Below are 18,758 nucleotides of genomic sequence, written 5' to 3'. Positions count from 1 at the left end.
AAGGTAAGTTCACCTACCTATCAAAACGGCGCCACAGTGGGTTCCAATGCGGCGTAAACTCGACAGCTGTGTTGAGGTCTGCACGCTTGCGTGGATATCACGTAGAAAGAAAAAGAAGAGCCATAGTTCTCATTGACTATAGGCAAATGAAAAGCACGTTGAAATACCAGGCGGGCAATCTATTATGATGCAATTTTTCATATATTGATTTTCTTTTTTTTAGCTCTTAATGATTGGGTCGGCTCGTATACGGCACCATGCCCTCCTTTCTGTCTTCATCGATGATTGCAACAGAGCAATATCATGGACACGGCGAAGGGACAGATACATAAGGCCTAGACTGTAGACTCAACGGCTTTTCTGCACCGAAAATTTGCGTGTAGGTTTTACGGATTACTTAGTCCTACCTCAGTCTGCGAAGCCAACATACCTCGCAAAACAGGAACCCTGAGGTAGCCCTTTGTGGCGGAAGCCAATGTTGAGCGCCGAAAATAAATTTAACCATTATTCAAGGCAAGTTATTATGATTGCGTATAGCATACAACGCCGTTTGTTATTTCACACGAAATGCTTGGCCTGTATCTGTGATCTGTTTTAGATGGTGGTACTTGCTTAGAGTGATCGTCACGCGTTCTTCAGCGCATATGAAAGGGTCCTCGTTAGACACTAATGCTGCGTACGGAAGCGTAAATAATATCTGGGATAAGGCATCGCATGGTTTACCACCGTATTCGATTTTATATTGAATCAATTTTTTCACGATGTTGAAGGAGAAAGTCAAAGTGGTTCTTAAAATAGATTTAAAAATTAGGTTGCATCTAAAATATATTTATGGTGATCATTTTCAACACTGATCAACGCCACAATTCAAATAAAAATTCCCTACGCCTTTCTTTGTTTCAATGAGCGTTCGCATCTTTCGCGTGTGCATCGTAGCGAATTCCACATTTTCGTATCCTTGCGAGCAAACATGCCCTTAGCAGGGTTGACAAGTCGGCTGGTCTAGTCTCTTGCATCTTGGATCTCCGCCAGCAAAGGGCGCTGTACTGCAATTACCAGTGATGACTGCGGTACTGGTCATGCCTATTACGCCTTCAACACATAATAAAAGGGGTCTCCTGGAAAACATCACCACCATATTTTCTTACCACACGTCAGGGACCTTACCTTTCCTTGCCGTGTTTTCATATTCACTTTCTCTTTTAAAGATGCTGCCTTATAGCTGAAATGCGTAAATATCGCTATACTGTTAACGCTCTTGGCAACAAGCATTCCTTTTTAATACGGTAGCTACAGACGTGCCACGCTATTCCTCTGCTGCAGGCCTTTTGCTTCTTGTTTGCTAGCGTGGTACAAGTTACTGAACCTATGCACAAGAAGAACGTGCTAATCCACTCCTTCACCATTTTATGTGCTTTCCTGCCCGGCTTAATAATTCGCCTTACGTTTAGTTTTGGACGATGAGATAGCCTGCCGGTCTGTACTCATCGGGTGCGATGCATAGTTGTGCTTTTGTGACATTTTTCTTTAGCAGCACATGCTAAAATATAATAGAATATAACGAGAGCTGAATTGAAATCTCTACCGAATATGGATAATGTTGATGATTATTTAACGTTAATGACGTAAGGAGAGAGACATAGAGAGAAATGTTTAATGCATATAGTGTTTGGTGGGCCCTCATTCCATGTGCCCGTGGGCTTTTGCCGCCGTTTTTGCTAGGTTCACCCGCGAAAGCTAGTCCTCCGAATTCACGTGAGCCGGACAGCGCCGCCTCCCAGTCCTGAGTTATTTGGTCATTGAATCTTGGTATAGGTGGATTTCTCTTGCATGCCCGTACTATATGGTATAAGTCAGCCACTTCACCGTAGAAGGCGCTGTGTGGATCATACAAATTTATTAACATGTAGCTGAATTTGACAGGATTTATACAAGTAATCGATTGAAATTTTCTTAAAATGTCCCCTTGCTCCCTGTTGTAACAAAATTTGGAGCATTTTCGAAAAAAAGCCGGCGCTGCGCCTAAGCACACACGCGCGGTAAAATAAAACAAAAAACAGCGGGGAAGGACCCCCGGACAGTGCGGAGCTTTGCGTACTGCTGCAACTCAGGTCGCCGGCGCGGCGCCGAGGGAGGCATGGCCGCGCGCGGCGTAGATTTTTCTCGAATGTTGGAGAAGTTTTTGCTTGTTGTCGACGGAAAGGGGGTAACCTTGTCCGCGTCAAAGTGATACCCTCTCCCCTTCGCTCCTGCGCCGATGACTCAGCGTACCGGGAATGGCCTAGATTTTTCTGGACGGTGATTTCCGCGCTCGCTCTATGGGGTCGCGCGCCCGGCGCGAAAAGGAGAAGGAGTTTGTGCAGTTGAAGCTGCGTGTATGTGCGCGCCTGCTTGGCGTGAAGAATGAAAAGACGCGGTTTGTGCCTATAAATGAGTGGCTTCAATCGCTGTCGGTTAGCCCGAGCCGCCGTTTAAGCTTCCGAAAAGCGCGCCCGCTCGACTCCCGGGAGAACACCACCGCCCAGCCACGGACGAACGAGGCAACGTGCGCTAACCTGCGGATCGGCCCCGTCGTGATCCTCAGGTCGTCGGACTGTCGCAGTGCCCGGTGAAAAAATTTTGTTTTGTTTGTCTCTCTGTGTGTCAGTGCACTTTAGGTACAAAGGTTCTGTTAAATTGCAATACCTCTCGATTGTTACATTGCATGAGTTGCTTTGTATATGTAAATCACTTTGTATCTGCTCGTACGAGTGATAGTGAAATCCTTTGTATCGTCTCTTAGCTGTATAAACTTTGTTTTGTTTGTGAATCTTTGGCTCCGACCCAATCTCTGGCTTGCGACCGGCGAAAGCAGGCCACCAAACGACCAACCCCGTTGTCACTTGGTAGCTTGTCTCCGGCTGAGCTTGCCACGCTGAGTCGAGGGCATCTCCTCTGTGACCGAGACCGCTACCCCCATACGCTCTAAGGATGTCTGGGAGCGCACGCAAAAGTGCGCGAAGTGGCGAGACCTGTTTAATTTTTTTGTGTGGTTTGGCATATACTTTCCTCGTTAATCTCAAATGTTGGAGTAAATCCCTGTAGATGAATAGTGGTTCAAAATTATTCCGTCGAATGTTCCTGCGAATGTTGGGGGACCCGGAGTAATAGCGCGCTGCCAACATCATCAACATCATCAACATTCCAACATCATCAGAGTGTCCTGGAGTCCATATGCCTGTGTATTTAAAGTTTTGTATCTTCTTCAGTTCTGAGTATTCTGTTCGCGTGTTTACCAATCCTTCCTCTTGTATAGTTACTACATACACTCTTGGAGTCCGTAATAACACATGAGAGCTTCCAGGAAGCCATCTTCGAAGCTATCGCCGCTTCCTCAGCCTGGACGACTCTCTGGCATCTAATTGATGCCCCATTAACTAATTTCCCTTGCGCATCCGTGCGTGCTATCGTTGATATCCCGTTGACTGGCCCTGCCGCGTCCACGTAAATTGCCTCTTGCATCGCGCCTCATGTTCTCCTGATGGCGTTCGCCCTAGCCTTCCGTCATTTCTTATGATATTCGGGGTGCATGTTTCTCGAAATGGGCAGCACCTCGATCTTACTTCTCAGCTGGCCTCCCAAGTCCTCACTGTCCTCCGTTGACCAAATGCATGGGAGCCCTAGTCTGTCGACTACGTCCCTTCCTGTCCTGCTTCCTGACAGGCGTATCCTCTGCGATATCGAATGGTCTTCAGTAATTTCGTCCACAGTATTCTGAACGGTTATGTATAGTAATCTTTCTGTTCCTGCGTTGACCGGGATAAGAAGTGCTTTTTTATATACTTTGCGTATTATGACGTGCAGCCTGTTCTCACTTTTCTTCCATTTCAGAAAAGATGCCGTGTAAGGTCACAATAAGATCCTGTATGAACTGTATGGTTTCTTTTTCTTAAGTCCATGCTTGTTGTTTGATACCCTATTAATCTTTCTCGCCACCTGCTCAGTTCTTGCCTGCAGTGACCTAATCACTTCCGCGTTATTGCCCTTGGAGTATATTAACACACCTAATATTTTCGCAAGTGGTCCCTCTTGCATTCGCGCTCTTAAATACTACAAGAGGGTCGGAGTCTCCTTTCTTCCTAAATATTATTAACTCTTATTTGTTGGGTGTGCATTGGAGTCCGCACCATTTGGCCTGTTCTTGCACAGCATCCGCCGCTTATTGTAGTCTTTCCTGCATGCTTCCAAATGACCCTCCGGAGGTCCAATTCGTGATATTGTCAACATACAGTGCGTGTCTGACACCCTGTATGCTGTCCAACCTAATCGGTAGTCCTAATAGTGCATGTCGAAGAACGAAGGGGACAGCACTTCCCCGTGCGGTGTGCCCCTACTTCCCAGCCGCGTGAACTCCAACTTGACTTCTTCGACACTGAGCCTAGGTCTTCGGTTCGAGAGAAATTCATTGATATAATAATGGCGTAAGGGTAGCTTGGGCAAAGAGTGCCGAAAGTAGCGTGTTTGTTATGCACGAGCGGGAGTAAAAAGAGCATTATTCCTGAATGAGGTGTGATTATAGGATCACTGTTTTACACACACTGGAGTTCAAGAAGGGCTCTCGGTGGTAGGCTCCGTACCATGGCATGCTCATTGCTTTCTCCTATTTCCATCGCACCTTCTCGGAGCTTGGGGGAGCCTTGCGCACACCTATTCTTTTCTGCGGCTGCGCAAGTTAATCGTAGAGAGCCGCAAATAACATTCAAATTCCGGCGCATACATTGCTCTCTAATGTACAGCTTTCAATAAGCCACTCTTCTGAAATTCTTTTTTTTTTTGGTGCTGCTTCAAGCGGAGTAAGAAAAATTGCAAAAAGGTGCATATTCTATGCCACTTCTTCGCCCCGAGCTCGAGAAGCGAGCAAGGTTCGCCTTTCATTATCAATAGTACTTATTTAACTACTCATGGCTATTTGCGCTGTGTTTAGATGCTTGAGCAACAGTTTTTGTTCGGTACAAGGGAAAGAACGCAGCATGTTAATAAAATGCAGCTCATTCCATACGCAGAGATTGGGCTCCTTTTCTCACTTCCTGTCTTGACAAAACAAGAGCAAAGTGCGAGTTTTTGTTTTAAGCCAATTCGAGAAAGGTACTATACTGCCGCAGTGAACAACGAAGGTTTTTTTTTAGTTCAGAAACACTACTAGGCGCATTTTCTAATTTCGGGCATACGTACGCAGGTACAGTCTTGGTCAACAGTCTTAAGGCCACAGCGTTCAGCCTCTGCAAAATCAATGTTCCTAGAATGATCCGTGTAGCGGATCATTCAAAACAAGCAGGAAGCTTCTATGCCGCAAGAAGAAATCTTCTGCTAGCATTTCAATATATTTCGGTATTTCATAGTGCCGTAATGGCTCTGTTATGCGGCTGAAGGGAAAAGCCTTTGGTGTTTTAGAGTTTTGACCAAAACTGTACGTCCCTGAAACCTGCTTTGTGGCAGGTGGCAGGTTGTGGGCAATCTGCCAGTTATGCACACCTGGCCGGCCTTGACTTGGGTGAGGCCTGGGTGAAAGCCTTCAAGGAAAATGTCTCGGGTTAAAGGTGTTTAGGCCAAAGGCCTTTTGTGGTAAAAGCCCTTAGATAAAATGCCTTTTGGTCAAATGTCTTTAGGATGAAGGCTTTCACGGTAAATACCTTCTGGGTAAATGCGTTTAGATAGAATGCATTTATAATAAAGGCATTTAACACGTAAGGACCTTACGTAACTAAAGCTACTGCACGTTATTCCGTGCTTAGCTATGCTGAACCATCTGCTCACTTTTTTAAAGCGCAGAAGAGCTCACGAAAATGGTCGAGGCTGCCAGCCTTTGGGCATTTATTAAAATACAGTATAAGAGAAAATGCTGCGGGGATAGTTGGGGCTGCATGTGGTGAAGACCGCGCGAAGTGCTGTGTGTCTTCTCTTCCTGGTCTAGTTTACACCCTGACTTCTCCCCTACTTATTAAAATTCAGACTGGCACTATGCAAAGACCAGGACAGTGATGCCCTAAAAATTTTCCAAAGCTTATTTCCTTTGTGAATATCTTTCTGCGCAGACCCTGTCCACAAAAGTCGATCTGGGCCTTCGGTATAAAGGTGGTTATCGTGAATTTGGCGAGTTTAGATACTTCGCGGATTCCCAAGGTTTGGAGGTCCCGCTTCCACTGAGGGCGGCTGCAGTGACGAGCAATCGAGAGCTGTTCACAGCGTCCTCGAAGGATGCTTCACCTTTAATACGTCCAGCAACAGAACGCCTGACAGCGAGAAGGGTGCCGCTGAAGTCCAGGCGGTTGAAGCTCTCAAGGGTTGCGGAAGGTTCTGCAGGAAACGTCAAGACATGCACAACAGCCAGCTGCCGCGGCCAGAGGGATTATTTGCAGAGTCAGCTGAACTTCTCCGCTGACCCGTGCGATGACCTTTACGACTTCGTGTGCGGCAAATACAAAGGTCACCCGGACGGGCCTTACACTCAGGTGATTTATAATTCCTATCTTAAAGCGTTTCACTCTTGTAGCGCGAGCTACATTACGGTAGCATTTCGAGCCTTCGGCGTGGCGGCGGCATGTGACCGTGGCGGCGCCGCCATGGTCATGTGGCTGGTCGAGTGGTGCGGTGCGAGCGGTGCGAGCAGCTGCCGGTGGCGCGGCGCTACAGGTACAGAGAATCGACTATGTCGCCCGTGACCGCTTTAAGTAGCCGCACAGGAAGGTGAGAAGGCGGCCAAACACGCCGGTAAGGCCGATGAAGTACAGGTGAGGGTTACGGCGCGTAGAACAGCGAAAGTAGTGAAGGATGCTGAGCGCCTTACCCATCACAAAAAGCAGACGCGGCTGATCGCCGCGGCAATAAAAAGCATCAAGCGCGGCAAAGGAAACCGAGCACATTGTCCATCTAAGACAGGCGGCTGATGGCGAAGGCTTTTCAAGCCATGAAAGCAGCAGTAGAGAAAATACACGTTGCCAAACTCGAAGTACACAAGCGGGCATGGTAAGCAATTGAACTACATTGCCGCTCTGGCTTACATGAATTTGCTGCTAGCACCAGCTATGAACCGTCCTTGAATGCGCTACGCCTTTAGGCCATGCATTTATAAACTACACGTGCTCTCGATGACAAAATAGGTTGCATCCTTATATTGAGAAGGTTTTATTCTTTGAGCATTATTTCATTTATTTTTCACCACAATCTGCTAACATACTCCTAAGATATATGGTTAATGCATGCTTCCTGTGTAAAGACAGCTTTCGACATATTCGATAGTTAAACGCGTGTACGTACTTCGAAGACAACACTCAACCTTGTCCTAGACTAACGCGCTATTTTCAAAGAAAAATCCAATTTAGAAGGTGGTTGATTGCCAGGGAGCTTCATTTCTAGCCTTCTTGCCACTTAGCTTGCAAGCCTCGAAATCTAAATGTTTCGATAACGGAGCTCATCTGCACTTTTCAATTTTATTGCCCATACACGCAGGCCGAGAATGACCTACGAAGCGCCACAATTTCTGCCCTCGCCGCTGAAATTGTGCCGGCCTATGGCCAAACTGCTTGGCAGAAAGCCGCGGGACTCTTCCAGGCCTGTCTTTTGATGACCGATTCATCCAGCCATAAGGTTAGTTGTGTAAAATATAAGAAAGGTCGCGGGCCTTGACGGGTATATTCGGCGTCTCGCGATGGGTGGTAATGAGCGGGGGCATTTATAGACGCAGCAATTCATGACAGAAAAGAGTAAAAAACAAGTCTTGTTTTTCCTTAGAGAACCTCTTTCCCTGAAGAAGCAGTCAGAATCTTCGGAACCCTCGCCTGCTCTGCTTTTTTCACCCGACCATGCGACCACTTGGGGTTCAAAAACGTGCACTGACATTGACATCGCAAGGGAAGCTTTGCATTTCGCTTTCGTAAAAATTTCATTAAATGCCCCTAATGTAGAGATGTAGCACTCGACTAGGAAGCAGGAACATGGTTGGTTATGAAAAAGCTTGAACAAATAACTGGGGGGATGCTTAAGCTTGGCCTTTAGTATAGTAGAACGCGGTAGCGTTATTGGGTCCCGTTCGCATCGGCTACTCGTATACCACTCCTGGCGCAGATCTGCGGAGGTAAGGGGATGGCCACTGCCCCGGCAGTTGGCTTTGTGAAATACAGCCTCCTCTGGTGCTTGTGCGACCCAGGTTGGTCTTATTGCGCTTCTTTAAGGCTCCCTTGTGGTCGATTTAAGTGGTGGCAACCTACCATGGTCGCCAGGTGGCAACTTTTTATTTTTCGTGAATTTTTCGCTCGCTGCCGGCGATGACGCCGGCTTTTCTGCGACACAGGACCCTTAACGCTATCGCGTTGACACTCAGGCACCGCAGCGAGCTATGAACCGAAAAATGCTGGTGTAATACCAAGAACAGATAACGTACTGTTCCAAATGTAGCGCGCGCAATCCAATTGGAGATAAACGTAGCAGGAGGTCACAGGTTGTCTGCTGTGCGGATGATATCGCAAAGTTTGCGAGGCTAAGGTGCCCGTACCTAACTCATTACATGACAGGCACACTCTAAAGGACAATACGCCTATATTAGAGTAAAAAGGGTGTAAACTCCCCTAGCGCAGTTTTATAGTAGGGTGTGCGCTAGAGGACAGCTTACTTCTCTTTTACTTCTTTCTGTTAAGTGTGTAGTAGAATAAGTCAAAAGGATAACGGCCCCCTCCCGCACCGCTAAAGCATCGCGATCTAGTTAGGATGGCGATGATGGTGCACCGATGTGCGGCCGCCAGTGGCAGGAATTAACTTGTCGGCCGAACCTTCTTCGAACTGGAAGGGGCGGGGCACGGCGCGCGGTAGCGATGGCACTACGCTCTACGCTAAAGGTATATGTCATAAGACGGAACTATCAGCAGGAGCAGTGTATTATTTCTAACAAGGCACGCCTAGGTTTATCGGGGGTAGAGGGTGCTCTAGTGTATTTACTGTGAGGCTGCAGATTTCGGAGATAACCAACACACACGTGGAACGTTCGCAGCTTGAAGATTTGAAGTCGTGGATGGTGTCGCTGAACCTGGACCTACTCAATTTGAATACCGTTCCGTTGGTCGACCCTGTGGACATGACGGTGCGCCTGGCGATCGACATCGGCGTTGCTCCAATCTTTGACTTCTGGTTCTTCGACGACACCTTCATCGAAGGAAAACGGGCCGTACAGGTGGGCGCGTGGGCATGATTTTCATTCAGTGTTATGCTCCGGTCTGTGGAGCACCCCCCCCCCCCCCCCCGGAGTGGCTATACAGATAATGGAAACGAAACTACTGGTGCTATTTTGCGATCACTGCGCTTAGATAGCTCACTTACCACTGCGAGAGTTTCTTAAGAAAAGTTCCGCACATCAAGGAGAGCATATGCACGCACTCGTTTACGACGAATATTTGACCTCGTGTACTGTAAACTGGTTATGAAACTGCACGATCTGATTGGGATGCAAATTGTATGATAACGATGCAGGCGCTAGTATACTTTCGAAGCGTGGCCTTGTGGTAGAGCATCCACCTCGCATTAGGGAGGTGCTGGGTTCGATCCCAAGGCCCGTCGGGTACCACCGGTTTTTTTAATGGTTACAATATTTTCCCGGCCTGTTGCTCAGTTCTCCCAGGGTGAGATGCCTAGGAAAAGGGTCTTAGACCAAACCGTTGCCTTGACGGATCAGAGTAAAGTTCCGCCGCCAAGCAACCCTAAACCCGCCTCATGCGGTAGAAGCCCATTTGCGGCCCTTTTTTGTGGGATGCTCTTTTCTGACACGATACGCCTCTCGCTCTTGTAACGTCAATCTACTCGTATGAGTCGGCGCACTAGTACCTCACTCCTCTCTCGATGCTGTGTTTCTCCTTAGCTGCCCTCTCTCAAATCTGTGCTGGGCGCTATAGTCTTCCCCTTGAGCACGAGAGCGTCATTCCCCCCATCTCGGAAAATATTGTCCGACATCGGTGTTGGCGACCGTTTGAAGCCTCGCAGCCGGAGCATCCGGCCGCTCCGGCGTTCTAGGTTGTCCACCTAGGTCACCTGACCTTGTAGCATCATCACAACCTACCGACCGGATTGTGAACAAACTTACCACCGTGGCAGGTGGCAGTTCAATTAATTATTTGTCGCAAGAGGTTGCTTGGGATGAGCTACCAGGGTCGCACAAGCCCCACCGGTGACAGGACCGGCCATCGCAGGACAGTGGCACATCGCTTAACCGCTGCACCACTATGCGGGGAATGGTATGCAGACTTCCGGCGATCTATGAATGTGAAGTAGATAATGACCACCCTGCATATGTGGGCATTAATCCATTAAGCTGTCGCGTCATACCTTTAAGGTTGAGCTTAAGTGTCGCCTACAGAATTTTCTTCTACCTCTCCGTCCTTCGCTGTAGCTTAAGCCTACATCACCGGCGCCAGCGTTTTGCCAGAATGAGACTAATTCAGAAATCACAGTAATCTACGACGGTATGCATACATCTGCTCGAAGGAATGACTCTAATATTGCTTTTCCATTAGGGGTGATGAAGGAGCACCAATGAAAATGCAGTGGCCTGTGAAAGCTTCAGTATGTCTCACAGCTTGAAAGGCACCCATGATTCACTGCACCTGCTGAATTGAATGAAGGGCACAAAGGATCAGGAATGGAAGCAGCTACGGACAAATGATGAAAGAATTAGTTTCGGAGCAGCGGTAACGTCATAGATGAGACGGCAAAGGAACCGAAACGGCCGCAGAGAAGCAAGCTTTACCTTTTTGCTGAGAGAGCAGCACTGGGCCCGTATTCTACATTTTCCGTTGTCTAGCGACCATTCGGTTTTCTGTCAGTGGTCACTCAGATATCCCCGCGGCTTCATTGTGGCAAGTCTCTGTGGCAAGCGACCCGGCCATTGGTTGGCTGGCGGCCAGACCTCACCATTGGCAGCTCATCACCGCCAATGGCAGTCAGTGGTCAGGACCGGTCGCTTGGTTTTGAGACAGAGTGCTGCAATGCACCTCACTATTGGCTGTATATTATGTTAAATTTCAGCCAATGCTAACGTACGCTCGCCAATCACTCAATGACAGGGTCGCTTGCCACAGACGCTGGATAGCCGCGGATACATCTGAGTGAACACTGACGCAAGACAAAATGGGCGCCAAATGGAGAGCGGAAAATGGACAGCTTGTAGAATCCCAAGCTGCACAGATAATCACTACAATATTGCAAATGTAATGGCAAAGGCTGGTCCTACAAAGGACAGTTGTGAAATCATCCCTTTACAAAAGTGGGCCAGTTACCTGTGCTACTTGGAATACGACCAACGCCCCGCTGCTATAATTGAAAATATAAGCCGGATAATTATGTAACTAGCGTACTAATTAACAGATACTATTTAATTTGTAACGTATGCTATCTCTGCTACCATTAATCACTACGCAACGATCATCTTTATTCAAAGGGCCTGTTTTTTAAACCTAACTCAAGCGTTCCCGCCAACAACCTGTAAGCGTACGTACGACGGTGTACTGTGCCTCCAATGGCGAGGATAGATGAGACAGAGATTCTTTTTTTGAATGAAGCTTCCTATAATACAGCTTTAAATTTGTTGTGCATAAAGTCAAGAAAAAAGTGGTTAGCGTTTTTTTTTCCTATTCTGTGTGCAGTTCAGGCTCAGCGGCTTCCAAGAAGGATGGCACAAGAAACGATACGAATTGAAGGAGGAGTCGCCCAACAAAATCACACAATACTTCTCTGATCAGCTGCGCCTGTATCCTGGCCACGACGCAGTGAAGGATTCCAAGTTTGCGACGCTAATAACCAATTATGACGAAGCACGTAAGCGTACATTCCCACTTACATTTCCACTGAATGTCCCGCATTCCGATATGTCATGGTGCGAGCTTTGACATCGTCCAGGTTTCGCAAAGGAGCGACAACAAATCTACGCTTTCACTTTACATGAACCTATAAGCAGCTTAGAACAAAACAGGCACAAAAAGAGCAGAACACAGAGCACAGAACTGAACTGACAAATAAATGTTCATTGAATAAAGGCAGGCGATGTATCTATTCGGACTGTACCACGCGAAACAATGGTTATAATACCCAAGAGCTTAATATGACCAAGCTAAAAAAACCATTATTAAGTATAAAAGCATGAAATAGTCAAAGAAGACCTGTGACCTGTAATGCTTAATGCTGAAATGCGAAAGTTACTTTTACTTCAATGGTAGTTCTGTTTATGACATAATACAATTCCGCCTACTAAAGCTATTATTTTTGCTGCTGGAAAACCGAAGAAAACAAATCAGTGACGTGTCGAATGCTCTCCTTTTGCCGGCGGTGCAAATGGTACATGCAATTATCTCGTCATCTGAAAAGCTTTCCCAGCATAGCATAAGCCCTACGGTGACGCTTGGTTGTGTCACATAATGAACATAATTTATTCCACCAATTGTGGTAACCCCGTCCTTGACAATGACTCTTGGACATGCTATCAAGCAGGCAAAGAAGTTTATTTAGTTTCACACAAAGTGAAAACTGTAATATGCATTTAGCAGTACAACGACGAGTAAAGAAAACAATATTTCATTTATTGCAGCTCCCGGTATTGATTGGCTGCACTTCAGTTTTTCTGTACATATAGTCATGACATTACATCCGGCCTCAATTCGTCATTTCATATGTTTGGTGACGCTTGCCTTGTGTACAGAATTATAAATAATGTGATGGATCTTTCTGGAATGTATAATGAGGTAGACAATTGCAGCTTGATCTAAATTTATTGGCCAATTTTCTGGTTTGTTTAAAGCGATGTAGGTATTAAACGAAGAAAAAGGTGCTACTCTACGTTGCTTAGCATGTCTGCCAATAAATACTGCATTTTGTACTTGCAGAAAGCACCTACACCCTGTTCAACAACTCAAAAAAAAAAACGAAGCTGTTCGCCCCCTTCTCCTTCCCTTTTTGAAGTTGCCGTAGCACTAAAATCTTTCCAGGAAAGCTTCAGATTAATTTTGCTTACGCCCGCACAACCGATTTGTAACTCATAACTGCTCCTTTTGTTTTAGAACAATATTATTTTTAACATGTACATATTTTGTAGCGACTAGTATTCATTGCCCTGCAATGAAATATACCTACCACGGGCAAAAGCTGCAGTTTCCTCTGTTTCCTTAGTTACACCTGTGCGAAGAGGTGGTAGCTACATGTGTACCGCACCCCCTCACCTCCGTACCTCGTGAATACACCCATTTCCACATCGAGTTCAACCACGTGACCAAAACTAGCGCATTTTCAGCAGCGTCCATACACTTGAAATCCCTAATTATTTTCTTGGCTTAGGCTACCTTGAAGCCTAAGCCCTAGAGCATCATGCTTGGGCTCTGCTTGAGACCTATGTCGAAGCTCCCCTCGAGCCTTGAACCAAATAAAGTAACCGCTTTTTGGTACTCAGTAAAGGGAGGCGACACAAGCTGAAAAACCGCAGTTAAAGTCAGTGCCCTCCCTCCCGGCTTCAAAAAGAAACAGATTTTATAGTCAAAGCTGCATGAGAAAGCTAAAGTTTGGTCTGGTTTATGGGGGTAATGTCCCAAAGCGACACAGGTTATGGGAGACGCCGTAGTGGAGCGCTCTGCAAATTTAGACCGCCTGGGGTTTTCAATGTGCACTGACACTGCACAGTACACGGGCCTCTAGAATTTCGCCTGCATTGAAATTCGTTGGTTTGGTTTATGAGGGTTTAACGTCCCAAGTGGCTCAGGCTGTCATGGACGCCGTAGGGAAGGGTTCCGGAAATTTCAACCACCGGGGGTTTTTAAATTGCACTGACACTGCAGTACACGGACCTCTAGAATTGCGCCTCCATTGAAATTCGTCCGCCGCGGCCAGGATCGAACCCGCGTCTTTCGGGGCAGCAGCCGAGCTCCACAACCACTGAGCTACCGAGGCGGGTGAAAACTGATGGCGCTGCGATCGCAGGTTTTCGCATGGCCACTCCTCTGGGCTTCATATGTCTCGCACGGACGCCTTGGCCTCCAAGGCGCGACCCTTGTGTCGCCCAGTTGCGCACCATGCGACTTTGAACATGAGGACCTGATTCCCAAAAGCCTTTGCGACGGCCGTGTTACAGTGTATTTAAGTGCGCAAATACGCAACGGCGTATTTGTTCTGCAGCCTTCCAAAAACTCTGCGACACATTTCACCTCCGGGTTGAAACAGGCTTGCTGAAATTCTAAGTTTTCTTAATAGCACGCACAGCCAGAACAAGCAAACGCCGTACATTGGGATAAATTCGCAATAAATTTCTCGCATCTCTTTTAATGTCAGGCCAGACCTCCTGGAAGACAGCGAGGTCGAAGTTGAAACAAAACCGCAGTACTTTGGAAGGGCAGGGTTTTCTAGCATTTCCTTAGAACTAAATTAGCGCGAAATCCAAATGAAGTATGCAGGTAGGCATTTTCAAGAGCTTATAGTGCTTGATTAAAGGCGTGAATGGTTTTGATTTTCGTGTCTGCGCAGTGGTCACCATTATAAACAAGCACGTGAAGCGGAATACAATGTTTGTCATTCGAATGATCGAACATATGGGAGAACAGACGGCGCCTAAAGTCATGCCAGGTGAGTGCACGATCACCTCATATATGCGACTGAAGTCACCGCTGTCTCCGTTGTTGCAAAGCATAACGCTTATCTGTTCTACCGTTGGCTTATAAATGTTTCCGCCTTTCGTGAAAATAATTGGTTTTCGCATTCGCATTCGTAGAAGTAGCAGTGCAAATGCGCGAGCGTCTGCGAAAGTGTGCGCTTTGGGGGAAGGGTACTCTAAACCAATGCACCGCGCATCTGTAGCCATTAGCGCTGGTGTGAAGCCACTTGATCAAAGTCACACGACACTGCGCTGACTGCGAAAAGGCTTACACGTGGTGATGCCTGAAAATTTGTTTGTTTGCATGAAAATAGGGCATTTGGTATCTAGCAAAACTTTTTGGGTGATATTATATGAAATCGGATGTCAGGAAGCTAATTTGTTGTCTCCCAAAGATTTTGTTCGGGTTAGTGAAGGGCTCCCTGCATTTACTACCAGTTAATATTTCCTTCATGGGATTCATAGGCATGGAGGCTTCTACTGAGGGCACTTCCGGTAGCAGGCTGAGAAGGAACATTCTTTCGCTTTTCCTTCCAGTCGACTTCTGCATCGCTTAATATCTGCTTCTTTCAAGATCATAACGATGACTTATGCCTGCACAAAGTGAACCCCTCAACACATGCCACATTTTGCTTTTTATAATATAATCCCACTGGCTGCTAACAGATATCACCTAAGGAGCCGTTTAGAGTACCTTCATGGCACCTGCCTGTAACGGGGCATAGTTCCCGAAGACGATGCATTTAAGCTAGCGCCGTGCGGGAGCAGAGCGCTAGGGTGCTCTTCTGTCACAGCCGCAAATACTAATCTTGTATCCGTCACGCGGAGATGACCCTCCACACCTGTTACTGCAGCGGTGGCCAATTGGTTGAGCTTCCGCCTCGAATGCGGAAGGTGCGGGGTTCTACCCCAGTGCCGCCGGGTACCCACCAGATACGGGTATAATGGGTACAAGCTTCCCCTGCCTGGTGCTCGGCTTCTATAGGGCGAAATGCTTGGGAAATTGGTCTTGACTCCACCTTGAGTAGTCGACAACACCTTGTGGCATGGCGCTCTTTGGCCACAGATGCCCCTGCGCCATAAAAATCCATTATCATCATCATCCAGCCCTGTTTCTGTTTGCAGAGCAGTGGGCCCACCCGGTGGCCAAATACACCAAGGGCATGTACAGAGGCATCGACATGATCCACTTCCAGAAGGAGCTGCTCAACGCACTTAAGGAACTGCTGGAGGACTCCGACTGGGGCGAGCACGGTTTTCGTACCATACTAGCTTGGCGCCTCTTCGATGCCCTGAGCGAATACGTCCAGCCTGCGAAGCTGGTCGGCGGGAACGACAAGCAGGAGGTGTGCTACTACCACGTCCACGAGGTGATGCAGTTCGCTATGGCCAGCCACTACCTGAGACCTCGTGAGTCTCCGCGGCGTTTTCTGGACGCTATATTGCCCGCACTTGGGAGTAGTATAGACTTCTAAGGACGTCGTGTACATTGCCCTAGATGGCGACACTATTGAATCGAACGCTTAAATGTCTGGTGGGTAATGTTGAAGTACTGTTAAAGATATTTCTCGGTCCGTCAGAGCGTATCGTCTTTGCCAAAAGTAACTGCAGGCAGCATGGTTTGCCTGTCGCTCGTATTCAGGAGCCTCGCGTCTTCTCTATAAAGATCAAAAGTGAAAAGAAAGGACAAGGGTTCTGCTTACCTTACAGAGATTTCGAGCGTGTCGTGCTATAAATGCTCCACTATACCGCTGAGAAGCAAATAATGTTGCCTGGTTACTTTTGGAAAAGACGGTACACCAGAGTATGTAGCTTCATATGAATATAAGGCAATTATTACGCAGTCATGCACTAATATTTAGACTCCTAGGTACCTAAAAACGTTGCTGCGGTAAACGTGCAGGCTTTGAATAAAGTTTACTGAAAGCTCAATTTCTTATGGATAGTTGCATTGTGACCGGCTTTCCTGCGGTGTAAAACTAAGCATCTGACGCCGCATTGAAAATCAAGTTCGCACGCTGTACGGGGCAGAGCGACTGCGGTTAGCCGAACTTATTCCCGGTGAACGGTACAGCAGAGTCAGTGCGTTTGCAGACTTCCTACAAGCTTTCGATTCAAGGTTCACAAAAATTTTTGTCAGTGCAAAAGTTTACCGGTTATTTTCAGTCGGATACACTAGTAACAAAGAGACAGCGTCACTTACTCCAGTCTATGTCTCGGTGAAAGCTGTCTCGGGGATATTCCTGACTTATAAAGCGCCTACATCGGCCCATCGGCGCAGTATTTCACAGCTGAAATTACTGGGTGACTTTGCTGGCCAGCTGCAATGATGTAAAGGAGAACTAGCTTTTGGACACGGACGACAATGCGCCCTATCCAGGTTAAATGGTCGGAGTGGGCGGCCACGGAGTAAACGATCTCGTGGGGCTAGGGTGAGGCACAATGAGTTGTCGCTATTTCTACTTCGTACTTGAGGAGCCGGACTTGTTTAGGGGTTACTTAAACCTCTCGATGTTATAGTGTAAGCACCATTTACAAGCGACGCTGGCTTTAGAAAACCGAAGGAGATAGCGAAAATTTGAAGTGACCTAGGTTATATACCATCAGAAGAAGGGAGAGTTGGGCTTGTTGGTTTACGATCATTTTGGAAACAGCGCTAACACAGAGGACGAAGCGAGAACACAACACAGGCGCTGACTAGCAACTGGCGTCTATTTCAGAAATATATCTATCTATATATACATATGAAGGGAGCCAACAGTCACCGAAACCAAGGTGCATAGGGGAACGTTATTTTTTTTATAGTGTTGTGCTTATCAGTGCGATAACATTACTTAGAATAATAAATCGCTTAAAGAAAATTATTTATCAAGCAGCAGAAAAAACAACCATGCCGCCGGTGGGATCCGAACCCACAACCTCCGAATATCGCGTCCGGTGCTCTTACCAACTGAGCTACGGCGACGGCTGTCCAATCTGCTGCTCTCGTGGGTATTTATGTTTATTTGGTGTACGTGAGGCTTGAGAGTGTTCACCAGCGCCACCCTCGATCATAGCGGCGGACGTAGCACGTCCTGTAATACCGCGAGCGTGACGTGGAACGTCATCTAAAGGCGAGAGCGGAAACTGTGCGAGAGCCCTCTTAAGCAACCTGTGGCATCAAGACTGCCAGAACCGAGACCCTCATTAAGCTATTAGCAGACAAGGTAAAGTAAATGAGGGGCCCATTTGACAAACTTATGAAGGGACCCAACAGTCACCGAAACCAAGGTGCATAGGGGAACGTTATTTTTTTTATGTGTTGTGCTTATCAGTGGTATAATATTACTTAGATTAATAAATCGCTTAAAGAAAATTACTTATGAGCAGCAGAAAAAACCGCTGGTGAACACTCTCAAGGTTCGCGTACATCAAATAAACATAAATACCCACGAGAGCAGCAGATTGGACAGCCGTCGCCGTAGCTCAGTTGGTAAGAGCACCGGACGCGATATTCAAAGGTCGTGGGTTCTGATCCAACCGGCGGCATGGTTGTTTTTTCTGCTGCTTTATAAGTAATTTTCTTTAAGAGATTTATTAATCTAAGTAATATTATCCCACTGATAAGCACAACACATTAAAGAAAAATAACGTTCCCCTATTCATCTTGGTTTCGGTGACTGTTGGCTCCCTTCATAAGTTTGTCAAATGAGCCCCTCATTTACTTTACCTTGTCTGCTAATAGCTCAACGAGGGTCTCGGTTCTGGCAGTCTTGATGCCACAGGTTGCTTAAGAGGGCTCTCGCACAGTTTCCGCTCTCGCCCTTAGATGACGTTCCACGTCACGCTCGCGGTATTACAGGACATGCTACGTCCGCCGCTATGGACGAGGGTGGCGCTGGTGAACACTCTCAAGGTTCGCGTACACCAAATAAACATAAATACCCACGAGAGCAGCATATTGGACAGCCGTCGCCGTAGCTCAGTTGGTAAGAGCACCGGACGCGATATTCGGAGGTCGTGGGTTCGGATCCCACCACGTCATGGTTGTTTTTTCTGCTGCTTTATAAATAATTTTATTTAAGCGATTTATTAATCTAAGTAATATTATCAAACTGATAAGCACAACACATTA

The 18,758-nt window shown here is 47.0% G+C and overlaps 1 protein-coding gene across 1 annotated transcript in view; it reads left to right on the top strand.

The window, feature by feature from the left end:
* Nucleotides 1–18,758, top strand: part of LOC144108430 (neprilysin-1-like) — a 45,434-nt gene that overhangs the window by 12,447 nt on the left and 14,229 nt on the right. Inside the window, exons 2-7 of the mRNA XM_077641670.1 lie at nucleotides 6,072–6,488; nucleotides 7,486–7,623; nucleotides 9,020–9,199; nucleotides 11,661–11,832; nucleotides 14,518–14,616; nucleotides 15,770–16,054. Coding sequence (XP_077497796.1) covers nucleotides 6,072–6,488; nucleotides 7,486–7,623; nucleotides 9,020–9,199; nucleotides 11,661–11,832; nucleotides 14,518–14,616; nucleotides 15,770–16,054 — 1,291 coding nt within the window. The remainder of the gene's footprint in view (nucleotides 1–6,071; nucleotides 6,489–7,485; nucleotides 7,624–9,019; nucleotides 9,200–11,660; nucleotides 11,833–14,517; nucleotides 14,617–15,769; nucleotides 16,055–18,758) is intronic.

The sequence above is a fragment of the Amblyomma americanum genome, chromosome 10, assembly GCF_052857255.1.
Source record: "Amblyomma americanum isolate KBUSLIRL-KWMA chromosome 10, ASM5285725v1, whole genome shotgun sequence".
NCBI lineage: Eukaryota > Metazoa > Arthropoda > Arachnida > Ixodida > Ixodidae > Amblyomma > Amblyomma americanum.
The sequence above is the reverse complement of the archived record's forward strand: the minus strand, read 5'-3'. Positions and strand labels throughout refer to the sequence as shown.